The 15,342-nt window shown below is 48.9% G+C and overlaps 1 protein-coding gene across 4 annotated transcripts in view; it reads right to left on the bottom strand.

Moving 5' to 3' along the window:
• Positions 1-2,207: 2,207 nt before the first annotated feature.
• LOC108090146 (afadin) overlaps positions 2,208-15,342 on the bottom strand; it is a 49,725-nt gene continuing 36,590 nt past the window's right edge. For 2 of the 4 annotated variants that reach the window (XM_017188696.1, XM_017188698.1), the window contains 13 exons: positions 15,054-15,175; positions 14,138-14,192; positions 13,816-14,066; positions 13,308-13,514; positions 11,774-12,239; positions 10,836-11,360; positions 10,528-10,775; positions 10,354-10,472; positions 6,780-7,037; positions 6,404-6,626; positions 3,256-5,332; positions 3,073-3,194; positions 2,208-3,007 (listed from right to left, as the gene is read on the bottom strand). In XM_017188696.1, the coding sequence (XP_017044185.1) occupies positions 2,815-3,007; positions 3,073-3,194; positions 3,256-5,332; positions 6,404-6,626; positions 6,780-7,037; positions 10,354-10,472; positions 10,528-10,775; positions 10,836-11,360; positions 11,774-12,239; positions 13,308-13,514; positions 13,816-14,066; positions 14,138-14,192; positions 15,054-15,175 (4,866 nt within the window). In that variant the 3' untranslated portion in view covers positions 2,208-2,814. Of the gene's footprint in view, positions 3,008-3,072; positions 3,195-3,255; positions 5,333-6,403; positions 6,627-6,779; positions 7,038-10,353; positions 10,473-10,527; positions 10,776-10,835; positions 11,361-11,773; positions 12,240-13,307; positions 13,515-13,815; positions 14,067-14,137; positions 14,193-15,053; positions 15,176-15,284; positions 15,328-15,342 lie in introns of those variants that run through there. The other 2 variants (XM_017188699.1, XM_017188697.1) reach the window with 2 other exon arrangements.

The following is a 15,342-nucleotide window of genomic DNA, read 5'->3' as shown; positions in this document are numbered from 1 at the left end:
TCCGTCCCCCTGAGGTGGTGGCTTTATCAAAGAGATTGGCGCATTTTAATAATTCACATGGCAAACTATTGAAAAATAAATTTGGTCCGCGCACGCGACGCCAAAAGAGGGAAAACCCTCGGAGGCGCTTTAAGAAAACCCACGCCTTTATATCGGCAATTCACCTTGCCGGCAGGCAAGGACTCCTGATTTCAAGTCCTGGCCTCTGAGATTCCCGTTTGCAGCAAGAAGAGGTTAAAGTTTGCCGGTTGACTTTTGAATTACATGGTGGGGCATTAAAACTTGGCCTGCAACTCTCCGAGCTCGGCAACTTAAAAGAAAATGCGTGTCAATGTGGCTAAAAACAGCACGAAAGAAAATCGCATACAACGTTTTTAATAAATAACTCCAAAATAAATTGTAATAAAACTTAACGTGTCCAAAATGCTGGCTAAGAATCCTTTAATGAATACAAGTTTTGGACTTAGCATATATATACTACAAAGACATATGGTTTTATAAATACATTTTTGTCCTACCCGTTTCTAGTTTTTAGAAATCACTCTTGCTGTTATAGTAATAATTTTTTCTGCCACTAAAGTGAATTCCATTATGCCTAAACCTTTAAGGGACCTTTTAAATTATTTGACAATTATAAATGAACCTTAAATATACAAATGAGGCTTGCACTTTACAAAAGAAACATAAAGTCAATCTTTTGCTTCAAGTATAAATTTTATTTTTAAAGAGAAGGATCAAAGATTCATATTACATATTTTCACGAAGATGAAGGGAACATGGCTGGTCTGAAAATTGTTTGGTTATTCCTGTCAAAGCAGAATACTCGTACATATATTGTAGCAAGATTCCCCAGTGTGCCGGCTAAATTGGCATATAACCGGCACAAATATTTGAGCGATGAAACCAAAAGCTTTGGTCGAGCACAGTCGGTTTTGTTTAAGTGTGAGCATAACTCACTAAAGGCATTGTTTAACTTTTTCCGCAATTCTCGCTTTGCGCAAAGTTTGATTTAAATTTTTGAGTCTCCTGTCTTAGCAACGTCCAAAAACTCGCCTTTTGCCAGCCTCATGAAAAATGTATTTAGGTAGGTCAATTCCCAAACCTGTTGATGCCCGGGAACAGTTTGCCAGATTTCGCCCAGTGCGCACGCCCTGGATTTTGAAATTATCTTGGGCGCGAATGCCAAGCTGTTCCCAGTAAACAGCTGATTTCCGGTAACTTAGCCAAGAAATTTGTCCACAATCATAAAACTGTACCAAGAAAAAAGGTTCGTACAAATTTGTGTTTCTTTCAAAAGAGAATTTACATAAAAAATTTCAATCCAATACATTTTCTCCGGCGTTCGTTAAAAAAATTAAAAGCTGCAAATAAAGTGAAATGGTTTTAAGAATGATACGATGACAAATTATGATGATAAATTAATGACTGTGTTGGAGAAAAATATATATAATACATAGATCAACTGAGCATCAAACATTGTTCCGTGTCTATTGAAGTATTTTTAATTATGAATAACCAGTCTGCATAGGCACAATAATAAAATAAAAAAAAAACTAATAATTTCAAAAAGAGTGTTGATTGAAAATAATTAGGGAAGTGTTAGCTAAAATGAAACACATTAAATTTTCTTTTCGTATAATTAACTTTTTATTTTTCATAAATATGCACATTTGCGTTGCTGAATTTGTTTGCTTTTTGATATAGTATATATATAATTGTATTATTTAAACCTAAACGCGCTTAAGGTGAAACTAAACGACAATTTACGCATCTCTTTTTACAGAAGTTATTCGTACATCAATTGCATATTTTTGTTTTCTTTTTTATGTTTTATTTAAAAATAGATTTGCTTAATAGAAATAAATCGCGTCTTATAAATTAGAATTTAGGTTCGATTTGAAATACTTGGAATGCACAAAAATAATTTGTCGCCTTGTGGTCGGTCGGTTTCTCGAATAAATTTTATGCTATAATAAAGAGTTTATACACAGACATCCAGTAAGTGGGTGTGCATGTCTATTTTTTAAAGCCATAGGTTCTCATATCGTGAAATCCTGTTTGATTTAAATTGGTACTTTTTCTACGCATACTCAAATAACAACTTGCTTCCATTTGGTTATGCCGCTTTTGCATTCAAAATGTGCTTAAAAAGGTTGCGTTAATTAAAAATATATATGTGAACATTTCAATAATTAATTATTCGTTCGTTCGTGTTTTGTAAATATAGCTTTAATAATTGAATAATTGGACCATTTGTTTGAATGTTTTTGTGGCTTAGGAGTTCTCTAATGGATACAGTATATATATAAATGTTTCTTGTTCCGCACGGTTCCCAGGTAAGTATATGTACTATATCTAAACTAACTCTGCTCATTTACACTGCTGTTTAACCATAAAACGTATGCTGTAATCGGATGTAACAAATTGTTAATCGTAGGGTTAATTAAATGTTAAATGTTTAAAACGCTTTACAAATGTGGCTCGCCTCGCTTTCGGTTCGTTATAGTTCTGTATATATAAACACAGGTATATATAGACTATAATGCTATACACTGACAATTCTCACTAATTGAATTCAGTTAACATTTTGGGTGTGGTAATTAACTCTGAAACGCGATAACTGTGGATTGTTATTGCCTTGCTTAGCAAATTCGTTAGGTGTGGTCTATATCGGGTCTATATAACTTGATCTAAATATCTATGTGTGTTGTGTAGAGCTAACGTAACAACTTGGCCCCCAGTATATTGAAGTGTAAGCATTGTTTGTTTCGGGTGTGTATGTACATGGCATTTAGCAACGATCTCTTCTCCTCCTTAGTGCACCGCGTCTATATCCCGCTGGGCCCGCGATATCTTCAGCTTGTCCTTGGGCGTGTTGTCCTCCCCCGACTCCAGGGCAAACATCTTCATCTTCTCCTTGAACGAGAGCTTCTCGGGCACCGCATCTCCGGCGCGTTGTTGCTGCTGCTGCTGTTGCTTTTCCGCCAGGCGACGCGTGCGAGGATCTCTGTGTGGGGGGATTAAATGTTTCAGTCAGGGGTTTCAAAAGGAGTGGACTATAAGTGATCGCACCTGTACACCTCCTGCGCACCAATCACGCCGGGAGTGGACTGCACTGAGGTGTTCCAGAGGGCAGCGTCGGGAGTGGCTGGCATCGATGGCAGCATGGAGGCATCAAGATTTAACTGCAGATACTGTAAAGTTAATTGTGTAAGCTGGTGGTTTCTATTTCATCATCAATTCATCACCACTTACACTGGTATCTTCTCTGATGGTGTCCAAATCCTGATGCTCCATCCCGTAGTTGTCCATGATGTATTGCTGCTGCAGCGGCTGCTGCTGCTGGCTGTTCCCGCCCACGAAGTTGTTCTCCTCGTCGTGGAAGCTCACCCGCTTGTTGTCCCTCTGCAGCAACGGCGGTGGCGGAGGTGGTGTGCCCAGTCCTCCCACCATCCCCGTGCCCGTTGCCGAAACATAGGCGGCGTTCAGTTCCATGGCGCTGAGCGGAGATCCCTGCACCGTGTTGTTGTTCAGGCTGCCGCTCAGGTTGTTGTTATTGCTGCTCTGGGTGTTCAGGAGCGAAGCCTTCTTGATCTCCACGGCGGCTGCTGCCTGGTTGCTTGTCGCTGTCTTGAGCAGTCCCATGGACGAGCTGGTGTTCCCAGTGCTGGCGCGCAGCTTCTGCTGCGACATGATCAGGTAAGAACTGTTCCTCTCTGGCGGCGGTGGCGGCGGAACCACTGCCTCCAAGGTCTCGTTGTTGTTGTCCTTGTCGAGCATGGTGAGCTGGTTGAGCTCCTTGGCCAGGTTCGATATCGGGTGCTCCGTGTGCAGGTGCCGCTCATCCGCGAAACTGGCCGATTTCTGTGACTTGGAGGGCGACGAGGGAGCTCCACTGGGACCCACTCCTCCCTCGGAGTAGCGGTTGTGCTTCAGAATGCTCTTCGGCTGCTGCGTGCTGTTGCCCAGCGGCTGGGCAGTCGGCGCCGGTGGCTGTGGAGCCGGAACCGAGTCCACCGGACTGCTGCTGTCCGTGATCTCCGCCATCTTGATCTCCGTCTGCCTGTAGCTGGTGATGGGCGTTTGAATGGCACTGACCTGACCGCCGCCGGCCAGCCGGAAGAGCTCCTGCACGTTCTCCTTGTCGTACTGCTGCTCCTGGTCCTGCTCCTCCTGCTCCTGCAGCTCCTGGGCTCTCCGCTCGAAGTCTCGCTCCAGGATCAGCGTCTTCAGCTGCTCCTCCTGCATGGGGGAGCGGGACGCGGTCTGGGAGAGCTCCGAGATCTGCTGCTCCCGCCACTGGCGAATGTGCTCGCGTCGCATCTCCAGGTCCTTCTCGCGCTCCTCCCTCTCCCAGGGATTGGTGCCGCCGTGCAGGGGACGGCTGTTCGCCTGGTTGGCCGGCACGTAGCTGCCCTTCGGCGGATCCAGAGTGCTGGCCACGTAATTCATCCCCGGGGCGATCTGCTGCGTGGCCTTGTACAGCGGATGCGTAGCGGTGGGCGGCAGTGGAGGCTTGTCCTCCGGCAGCATTTGTTGTTGTTGCCCGAGGAACCGCTGCTGTTGCTGTTGCTGCTGCTGCTGCGGTTTGGGCGCCGTGCTTGGTGGCGCGTTTGGTTTATTCGGGGACTGCAAGCTGCCCAACGGCTTCGGAGGCAGGGCTATGAAATTAGGCGACTGTTGCTGCTGATGTTGCTGTTGCAACTGCTGCTGCTGTTGCTGCTGGAGCTCGTACAGGGCGGCTGGGTCGTGGAGCTGACTGCGTCTGTACTCCAGGCTGCCGTTCTGATATCCGCCACCTGTGAAATCGTTGACATTCTGCATGCTCTGGCTGCTGCTCATCAGAGGCGGCTGCTGCTGTTGCTGCTGCTGCAGGGGAAGCGGTTGCTGTTGCTGCTGCTGCTGCTGGTGGTGGTACATGTTGCTGATGTTGGGCATCGAGGGAGCCATCATCTGCTGCATGCGCAGGGTGTGCTGGAAGTTTTGCTGGCTCTTCGTGCGATTGTTTAATGTGAGCTGGTGCTGTTGCTGCTGGCCATTGAGATTGCTGCTGCTGAGGGCGAACTGTTGCTGCTGCAGGGAGTGCTGTTGCTGCTGCTGTTGCTGCTGCTGTTGTTGCTGCTGGAGTTGCTGCTGGGCCGACTGCTGGCTGTGGTAATAGGCAGAAACGGGACGCGTGGGCGGCAGATTAGCATTGCCCTGCAGATGTTGCTGTTGCTGGTAGGGCGATGGTTGCTGCTGCTGTTGTTGTTGCTGCTGTGGTTGTTGCTGCGGCGCAAGCGGGGAACTGCCATTGTAGGCGTTCATGGCGGCAAGTGTGCCAAGCGGCGGTCTAAAACAAAAGCAATTGACATTTAATCAGATCAGTTAAATCGACGAAGGTGTTAAAATGGTTGCTGTTAATGTGTAGGAATAACTTTTTGTTCGGCTAAAACGTGACGAGTGCTGCAAAAACACTTCTTCTCTTCCTGAACAAGTGCCTTGTGAGTATTGCAAAGGTGCGTGCCTCTGTACAGCAGCAACATTAGGAGGGGAACGACAGTGGCTAATTACTCACGTACTTGCGACACTTCCACAAGTTCATACTCTTTCTTAATGGGTATAAAGCCATAAAGCAATTTCTTTAAACGCAATGTCACCCTAGAATTACACACACGAGAGTTGGAAAAATGTAAGCTAACGCCACACATATTTCTGTGGCCACACCCACACAGCCACACACCTGGCACCTGCCACATGACCTCGAGCCACACCCCAAAAACACACTCAAATTCGCAGTTAATTATTAATTCGACTCCCTTGTTCGGGCGGCTTTGTGGAGTGTGCGTTTTGATTGCCAGGATTTTTGAAGTAAGGTACTTTGAACTTAAAGCATTAATTCCCTTGTATTTAATTCAGCTAAAAATTGAAGCTTTTTTTAAGCCTTATAAGTGCGAGTTGGAACATTTCTTCTTTCGTTCTTTCCGAATTTAATTTTATTTAAATGAAAATGTATTTTAAATCTTTAAACTTTCGCAGTGCACCACTTTAAACCTCCCATAATTTTAATCACAGGTAATAATGATTACAAAACAAGGTCACATAAAAACACGCCAGTAATAAAGGCAAGCCAAACAATTGCAGCAAAAGCGATTTTGGTGGTCAGCCGAATACAATAGAATTTCAGATGACATTTTAAAGTGAATACATATGCGCTGCCAAAACAAACAAACAGCAGCGGTCAAGTGACTAGCAGAGAAACTATAAAATTGGTTCTGCAGAAAGTGTAACAAGGCATCAAAGTAATACGTTGCTTAGCATATGTTTTTTTAAATTACTATCCCAGTTATTAAAATAAATTAATGTTTAAGAAACTGTTCTTCCCGATACCCACATAACCGCATATATGAAATCAATTAATTACCTTTCGTTGAGAACCGGCTGGCTCTGGTTTTGTGCCCGATACACGCTGAGATTCTGATAGAATCCCTGCTCGTTGCCGTTGCCATTTCCATTTGCGTTGTTGTGGCTGCCATTCGGCTGGCCCAGCATCCCGGCTCCAACTCCTCCTGCTCCGATTCCTCCTCCCATGACCGATGTATTGTTATGCAAACTGTGCGTGCTGCGTGACTTGGAATTGGCCAGGGCTGCAGGGAGACAGGGAGGTGCATGCCATTGGGGGGAGGGAGAGAAAAATGAATTAGTCGCTTACAAGGCAAACAACTCGATTGGATTGTGCTCCGATTACAGGGGGGGCAGGGGGGATGGGGTTGTGCATTGGGGGTGTGCAGTTCACTTACATATGGTACCCGATCCCGAGTGGTGATGCAGAGCCGGCACCGATTTGCTGTTGGGCAGGTGTGCAGCTAGGGGATTGATGATGTTGCTACTGCTGTTGCTACTGTTGCCTAGAGTGTTGTTGTTGTGGCTGTTGTTCAGATGCTGGCTAAGACTGAGGCTGTGATTCGGATGGCTGTTCGCAATCAGTGGACCCAGGGATTTGGTCGACTCGGCGCCGCCCATCCGCGTCAGATCGCGTTCGGACATACGTCGATTACCTGTGGTTTCCGTATCCCAGCAGCACCACCACATCATCATCCACATCATCATCAACGTCAGCGATTGGAGTGCATATTTGGGGGTTTAAGGTGGAATTAAGGTTGATTGGTGCGCGTGGAGGGGGAGAAATCGGATGGATAGACAGATTGACATTTTAGTAAACTTATCGAAGTGTGCAAATGCCAAGTGTGATTAATATGTTATTAATAAATGCATACGTAATTACACTAGCTACAACAAATATTAAATTCAAATGGAGGATTAAAAGCCAGAGGGTGAAACAATAAAGCTCTATTTACACACACAAACATGTACAGAAACGAGAAACAGAAAGAGTTTTCCATTTTCGCGTCCTTTTACTATAAATATTTAATTCAAAGGGAAATGAGAAAAGTTCAACAATGAAAAGGGCAACGCAGCTGCAATCAAATTAAATATAATATAAAGGACATAAGTGGATGCAGAAAGGCCTGGAAATTAAAATACAAAAAAAAAAAAAACGATGCGAGAATCCGGTAATTGGATTAAGCAAGCAATGCTCTTCTGCAGGAGGAAAATCAACTTATTCGGCGTTGAATAAAAACCAAAGCTATTTAACTTAATGTGTTCATTTCAACTGAAGAATCGTGGCTGGAATAGACCTAATTAACCATAATGACAACAAACAAAGGAAGATCTAAGAAAGCAGCCACACAAATCTATTTATAATAGCAGGCAAACCAAAGGCTAATGAAGAACAACGACAACGGGGGGAACAACATGAACCTCGGTGCAGCTTGGTTGGGTTGTCATCATCTGTGTGTCGGCCACACTGTTGTCGATGTGCTCCTTGTGCTCCTTGTCGAGCTGGGCAATGGCATGTTGGCACAGCGCAGCACAGCATTTGCATCGCCCCCAGCGTCATCGTCATCACCACCATCATCACCACCACCACCGCCAACGGAATGGCCACGAACCTCGAGTACATCGCAGTGGGCAGCACAACAGCTGGAGGAGGACTCGCCCGCCGAGGAGCAGGACTCGACCTCGCTGCAGCTGCAGCTGCACGAGCAGCAGTCCGTTGCATCGGTGGCATCCCCGCAATTTGGACAGCTCTTTGAGCTCCGCACATTGCTGCTGCTGCTATTGCTGCTGTTGTTCTTCATGTTGCTGCTGCCACTTGCCAGCGACAGGAGCAATTTGGCCGTGGAAGGCGGGGAAGCAGGCGCCCGGGGGCGTGGCTGCTTGTGACAGTGATGGTGATGGCTACGATGGTGATGGCCATGGCGCTGGCGGGGATGTGAGCTCGGTGGCTTGGCCTTGGGCTGCTGCACATGCTTCTGCTGCTTGCTGCGCTTCAGCTGCCGCACACTGTGTGCCTGGCGATTGCTGCACATGACACTCCGACGGCAGGCGGCGATGCGGGACAGTTCCGGCTGCTGTTTGCCCAACTCCGCCTCGTCGTCCTGGCAACTGTCGTAGCACCTGAAGGTGGCAGATGCCCGTTGCTGCTGCTGCTCCTCCTTCATCCCCTGGTGTGGCTCTGCCGCGGGATTCCTTCCCCTGCAATGGCCGCAGCAAGGGCACTCACATCCCTGTCTTTCCGCTTCCGCTTCGTCGATGTCCTTGCCGGCGCTGCCGTGCAGACTCCACTCCTTCAGCTGCCTGAGGATGTGGCCCTGCTCCGCCTGGGAGAGCTTGCCACTCGGCTGGCCGCCCGGATCGTCGAGGGCCGACGTCGAGCGGGACTTGTTGATGCCGGGCGGGAAGTCCTTGTGGGCGTCGAAGTACTCCGCCATCTCGCGGACCTTCCCCTGGCCCAGCGGCAGCAGGAAGCGCGGACTACTGAGGTTCACCTGGCTGCTGGCCCGTGCAGGAACAGTGGTGCTGGTGGTGGGAGTGGTGTTGGTTTTGGATTTGGTATTGGTTGTTGCTCTTGTATTTGCATTTGTATTTGAGGTGGTGCTGGCACAATATCGATTGCTTGTATTTACAGTAGTAGGAGAACGGGTGGAGGAACTTTCGATTTCACACACACTAGGAACTTGGATGCTGACTATTGGGGCAGCCTGGCCCAGGGCCACCTGCCCGGCTCCTGACCTTTTGTGCGAGCGCTGGGTGTTCAGTTGCCGCTGGCAGGGCGACTGGTTCTGGTTCTGCCGGAGCAGCGGCATCCGCTCGATGGACTCGCTGGAGGAGCGCTGGCTGTTCGACCCGGAACCGCCGGAGCTGAAGCCGTCCGCGGAGCAGTTGGTCGCCCTCTTGCTGTTCAGCTCGCGGCGGATCTTCTGAATCAGGGGAATCCTCTCGGACTGCTCCGCCATCAGGGACTCCGTGGAGGAGGCGCTGGCCGCAAAGTGGCTGATGGCGTCGTGGGTGTGGTACTTCCTGTCGATGCCAGTGGCTCCTGGCTCCGGTGGAGCCGTCTGCTCCAGATCGAAGCTGACTGTCTTCCGATACCCCGCCGCGGGATTTCGCTTCGTGGTGGCGGAGCAACTGGAGGAGGCGGTGACCGACATGCAGGGTCGCTGCTGCTGCTGCTGCTTCTCCTCCTCCTCGTCGTCGATGAACGGGATCTCGTCCGAGTGGGCCATGGAGGCAATGCCCTCCTCGTTCAGCGGCTGGTGGGCGTCGCTGTAGGTGGCGAAGTTGCCGAACGACTCCTGCGAATCCTTGGCCGGCTCGTCCTGGTACTCCTCGATGTAGATGGAGGGCGGCGGAGTCCTTCGCAGCGGTCGCATCGGGCTAAAGTGGGTGACCGAGGGCGCAATCGGCGGCGGATGGTAGTAGCCGCCCTGGTCGTTGCCCAGGTACAGACTGCTCGCGGAGCGGGCGATGGGCCGCGTGTCCCGGTACCGCGGATCGATGTGCAGCTGGTGGCCCAGGGCGCACAGCTCCTCCTGCAGGCACGAGGCACTCAGGCGGCGCACCGGCGGCGAGGATGCGCGCATGCAGGCGAATGACTCACGACGACTCCTGTTGAGACTGTCGTCCGAGATGGAGTTGCTGTAGTAGCGCGCCTGCTGCTGGAACGAGGAGTGGCGACGCTGCTGGCCAGCACTCGGGTGCTGCAGGAAGTTGCTGGGGGAGGCTTCTAGCGATCGAGCGAGCGGAGCAGCATGGGGGATGGGTTCGTTACTTGGTTAGCTTACACAACGTGAGAACGGTAGAGCAGAGTGGAGAGTGGAGAGTGGCGAGTGGGGAGTGTGTCTTGGATGAGTGAGTGAGTCGAGGGTTCTTAGCGCAGCTACCCACCACCTGGAGTCGCTCTAATGTGTGTGTCTGTATTGATATGTATGTGTGTGGAAAAAGGGCGCTCCGTCGGGAGCTACTCACCCCGCTGGATGACCGGACTGGGCTGCTGCAGCAGCGTGGCCAGCCCGTGGTAGATGGCGCCCTGCTTGGCCACCTCCAAACTGACCACGGGTCCAGTTCGCACCAGGTAATCGGCGGCCCTGCAATCCCAGAAGTTAATCGAATGCTTGATGGTGTTTCAATAGACATCCTTACCTCTCCTGCGTGATGCCAATCAGGCTCTGGCCATCCACGCGCAGCAGCTGGTCGCCGGCTTGCAGGCGTCCGTCCGCGTCCGCCGCTCCGCCGGGAACCACGCTCTTGATGTAGATGCCCAGCTTCTCCTGGCCAGCGCCCTTGGCCGCCACGATGGACAATCCCATGCCGTTGCTGTTCTTGTGCAGCTTGATCACCTGCAACTCCGGCTGCGGCAGCTTGTTCGACATGGCACTTGAGCTGCGGGCCTGCAACGAACCGTATTGTAAGTAAATCTGGATGGGATCCACAGTCCCCGAACCACTCACGTTGAACTGGTGCATGTAGACCGTCCAGAGGCCAATCGAGGTGGGCTGGGCCGCCAGGCGACACATGCCCTGCTGCTGCAGCGGATTAAGGAAGTCGACCAGGCCGGTGGGGATGCCTCTCACCACATCGCAGCTGAAGCCGTCGTCGGGGAGCAGGAGCGCCAAGTGCAGCTCGGGCGATTCCTCCAGACGAACCTCCCGTCCGTCGGCACGGGTCAGCTCGTCGGCCACCGACTCCGCCATCCGGATGGCCGTGTCCACCAGGTTGCGGGGCAGCTTCTCCAGCTGCAGCAGCGCGGCCATCTGCAGCGAGTTCAGCCGGAAGCAGGAGCAGGCCAGTCGCTGGATCTCCTCCGCGGACGACTTGGGTGCCTGCAGGAACTGCGCGCACTGGTTGATCTTGGCCAGGTGGCAGTCCGCCGCCAGTTCCAGTCCCTGCCGCTCTGCCCACAGCTCCAGCAGCTGCAGTCGCTCCGTCATCACCTTGCCCCAGTCCGCTGTGCACATGTGGGAGTTGGCCACAATCTGGTGAAAGGGGGTAGAGAAATTAGTAAACTGGGAGGAGGATGCGGGAAGACAAGTGGTGCCAACTTTCTTTAATGGTGCTGTTGATAGGGGTTTTAAATCTGAATCTCATTTATTGAACAACTAAAAAGTAATTAGCCAATTATTATCAGCATCTAAACATTAAAAAATTATGTAGAATTTTAAATCAATAATATTAATAACTTAGAGAAAAAAAAAAAAAAAAAAAAAAAATCACATCACATTATCTTTCAAATGTTGTATGGAAGTATCGAAAGTTAATTCCAGAATGACTATTAGATGAAAGTTAAAAATTCTTTTATGTTTTACACTAATTTTCATCGATTTACTCTTAGTTTAAAAATCAGTTGACACCACTAAGCATAAATACTGGCCATTCGTAGGCCGCTCACCGTATTGAAACATATGACATTGATGTAGTGGAACAGCTGGGAGAACAACTGGATGGTCAGGGCGGCGTTGACGCGACAGCGGCGGAGGAGGGCCATCGCAGATCCCAGGACCGTGAGCACGAGACCGGCGGCGGAGTCGTGGTCAATGTTCTCGGAGAGGAACTGGTTGAGGGTCTGCGAGAGCTCCAGCCGGAAGCAGTTGACCAGGTTGCGGAACGCGGTCTGCACGGCCTCGGCCAACACCTCCTGGGCCTGAACGCTGAAGGCGCTGATGTGGCGGTCCGACTTGAGGAAGTGCAGGAACTCCGAGCTGTTGGCCATCCAGAAGGCCAGGATGCGGGGGTCCGTGTACTGCTCCTGGACCACGCTGTAGACCAGGTTGGCCACGTGGTGCAGAAACATGGTGAGCTTGTGGGCGCGCTCCGTGGGCTGCAGCTCCGGGCGATAGTGGGTGGAGGCCCGATACCTGTGGAGAAGTGTCGGTTCAGTTCGGATTAATCAGCCTGCGTTGAAGATCCCGTGACCCCGTTTCCGTTTATTGATTTTCACGCCCGTCAAATGTCAAAGTTCCCTTTCCCCAAATGGTTCGCTGGTTGGTTGGTTGACTGGTTTCCTGCTCCTGCTGTTTCATCAGCCTGGCCATTTCCCCCTCTCTGCCCTCCACACTCCACATGTCCGCTGTCAGAGGACATTAATATTAATAGCTCACAAATTGGGTCAGCGGCCAAGATAAATCATCATAATTGATAATGAATTGTTGATTCTGGCTGCTGCCTTGGAGCTTCTGCTCGAGGGGTCTGAGGATGTGGAGCGACTGCCTTCTGGAACATGTCGAACCACTTTGTGTCTGGACATTTGTCAGCTCTGCTGGCTGGTCTCCGTCCGCCTGTAATTCGTCCGTGTCCGTTGGGTCTTGTTGAACGGAGCTCTGATTTTGGAATTGAAGTATAAATGGATTTACCGAAGGACAGATTGCTGTTGGGATCTGGCACACAGTAGACCAATGGGGTTGAGGGTCAAGTGAAGCAGGTTATCTCCTGCATAAATCTGTTCTACTAATTGAAGACAAATTAACCATGTCACCCGACTCCTAATCAATGTAGGAAATAGGCTATGTCCACAACGACATGGTTTAAAGCTAATAATTTAATCGCACCTAATGGATTTATAAACGGATTACAAGTGTTATTTTCTTTGATTATCTTGTTATCCCTGGATGTTATGTAATTAGTGAAATATGCGTGTTTGTGACATTGATTACGTATCTTGTGACACTCATATGTGCCTGCCAACATCGACATTCCCATGTTAAAGGTAACTAGGTAAACTGAATATTTTTGTTTGGATTGGACTCTCAAAAAATGATAACTAGCAGACCCACCCACTCTAAACTGAAAGCGTTGCAAGTTTATAGTTCTAATAAAACAAGTACAGCAAAACATTAATACGACAATTAAAGCCAAGCAAGCGCAGCCCCGGGTTCTCATCATGCTCCGCAACATTTCAGGGCTCCCCGGCCCAGTAAATTACCCACCTGGCACACAGGTAGAGCGAGTAGACGGGTGCCAGCTTAAAGTGCGGAACGTTCACGTCCAGCTCGCTGATAATGTGACGCAGAAAGAGTTCCTGGTGGGTTTCGGGGAACTCCAGGACAGCCGGCAGGATGGGCTCCTGTCCCTGGGCCTCGCCGGAACCGCTGCCACCTCCGGCCAAAAGACCAGAGCCGGGCATTTTGGGTGACCTGCGTTTCGGAAAAGGTTAATCGATTAGTGAAACACACAGTACGACAGAGAAACGAGAAAAGCAGAATAATAGAACAGTAGTGAGATAATGGCAAAGTAAAGTATAATTTAGCATAAGTTAAAGCGCACACAAAATATCGAACGAAATTAAAAGTTAATCGGACAGTGAGTGAACACAATTATGCATTGCTTTATGTTATGTGTGGGGATTTGTGTTGGCTTTCCTGTTTACCTCAAAGACAGAATGTTTAGTTCAGAGTTTATAGATGGATGGATGGATGGATCGAAGTTGAGTCTTACCGATCTTGGCTGTTGGAACCACCTGACTTCATGCTGGAGATCGACTTGGTCTCGTTCTCCAGGTTCCCCTCCAGGCTCTGGCCGTCGTAGTTGCCGGAGTTGGCCACCTGATCCTGTCCAGCCTTGCTGTCCACCACGTCCCTCAGCGTGCTGCTCAGGGGATGGTCACTGGAGTTGTTGTTGTTGTTGTTGTGGTAGGCACTGGATTGGTTCGATTGGTGGTGGTGGTGGTCGTAGTCGCTTTTGTGGGTCTGCAAAGTGGTTAGCATTTCGTACAGTAGTAGAGAAAGCAATCGGGAATGCGCTTCTGTGGAATACCAACCGAGCTGAGCGCTCCATCCTCGTCGTTCCAGGATCCCGGGGACGTCGGTGAGCGGCTGTCCACGAGGTGTTGGCATCGTTGAGTCGGTGGGTCGGCGGGTCGGTGGGTCGGGTGGCGGTGATGTTCAGGTGAGTGTGTGGTTTGTGCAAATTGTTTTGCATATTTGTTGGGTAATTTTGTTCGGTTTGGTGAGTGCATGAGATTAATGTTTCACACAAACAATAAAAACAAACAACACGTAACGAAACATAAACGAACATCGCAATAAGGCGTGTAAATAAAACAGAACATACACAAATAACACATGAATAAACGAGCAGCGTACAAAAAGAAACACCTCGCATTAATTTCAAATATTTTAAATGTCTCACCTAAGGTGAATTAAATTGTTTTAAATATGCTGCTGGCAGCTATATATGGAAATTATAAAGCCCTACATTCACTTGGCAATTCAAAGGGAGAATACAGAGTCTGACCTTTAGACAGAAAAGTGGGCTTGTAGCCATTTGGCATGGCTAATCCGACACCTATCTTGTTTCTAATTTATTTTGATACTTTTTGTTCTACAAATATTAATATTTTAGAAATTTACATGACATTGCCACAATACTACATCAAATTTAAACTCTTATTTCATTGCTTGTACAAGTATTTTCAAATTAAAATAAAAATAGTATGTCGAGACCAGACTTTTAACTTTAACAACCCTTTTTTGCATTTCACTGGGCCTGTGTACACTCCAATTAAATTGGTTCACTGTGATTTATCGAGCTCAATCATTGCAAATTAAAGGAAAACACAAATGAAAACAATCACATGGCTGTTGCTGACAAGCATTTGGCAGATAAAGCGCTGGCGTAGCATAAATATTTTCACTAAATCGGGACAGACATATCATGTCGGCCGGCTTACTCACCTTTCGTAGAGGCAGGCCGAGTCCAGTTGGGATTGCGACAGGGCCAGGTTGTAACGCCCATCGGTGGGGGAGTCGAGGAAGCGGTACGAGGCCACCCGTCCAAACATTACGACCGAACCGTTCTGCGGATGGCACATATGAATTAATTACACTTGCAGGCGATGTGACGAGGGTTAATGTGTTTAAAGCCGTTTAAGTGATATAATAACGATAATTAAATGTGGCTATTACTTAAATATTTACACTGCCAGGGAGGATGAAGCTGCTCACTGAGTGACAGATTCTGGAG

This window comes from Drosophila ficusphila, unplaced genomic scaffold (assembly GCF_018152265.1).
Source record: "Drosophila ficusphila isolate 14025-0441.05 unplaced genomic scaffold, ASM1815226v1 contig_791, whole genome shotgun sequence".
NCBI lineage: Eukaryota > Metazoa > Arthropoda > Insecta > Diptera > Drosophilidae > Drosophila > Drosophila ficusphila.
The sequence above is the reverse complement of the archived record's forward strand: the minus strand, read 5'-3'. Positions and strand labels throughout refer to the sequence as shown.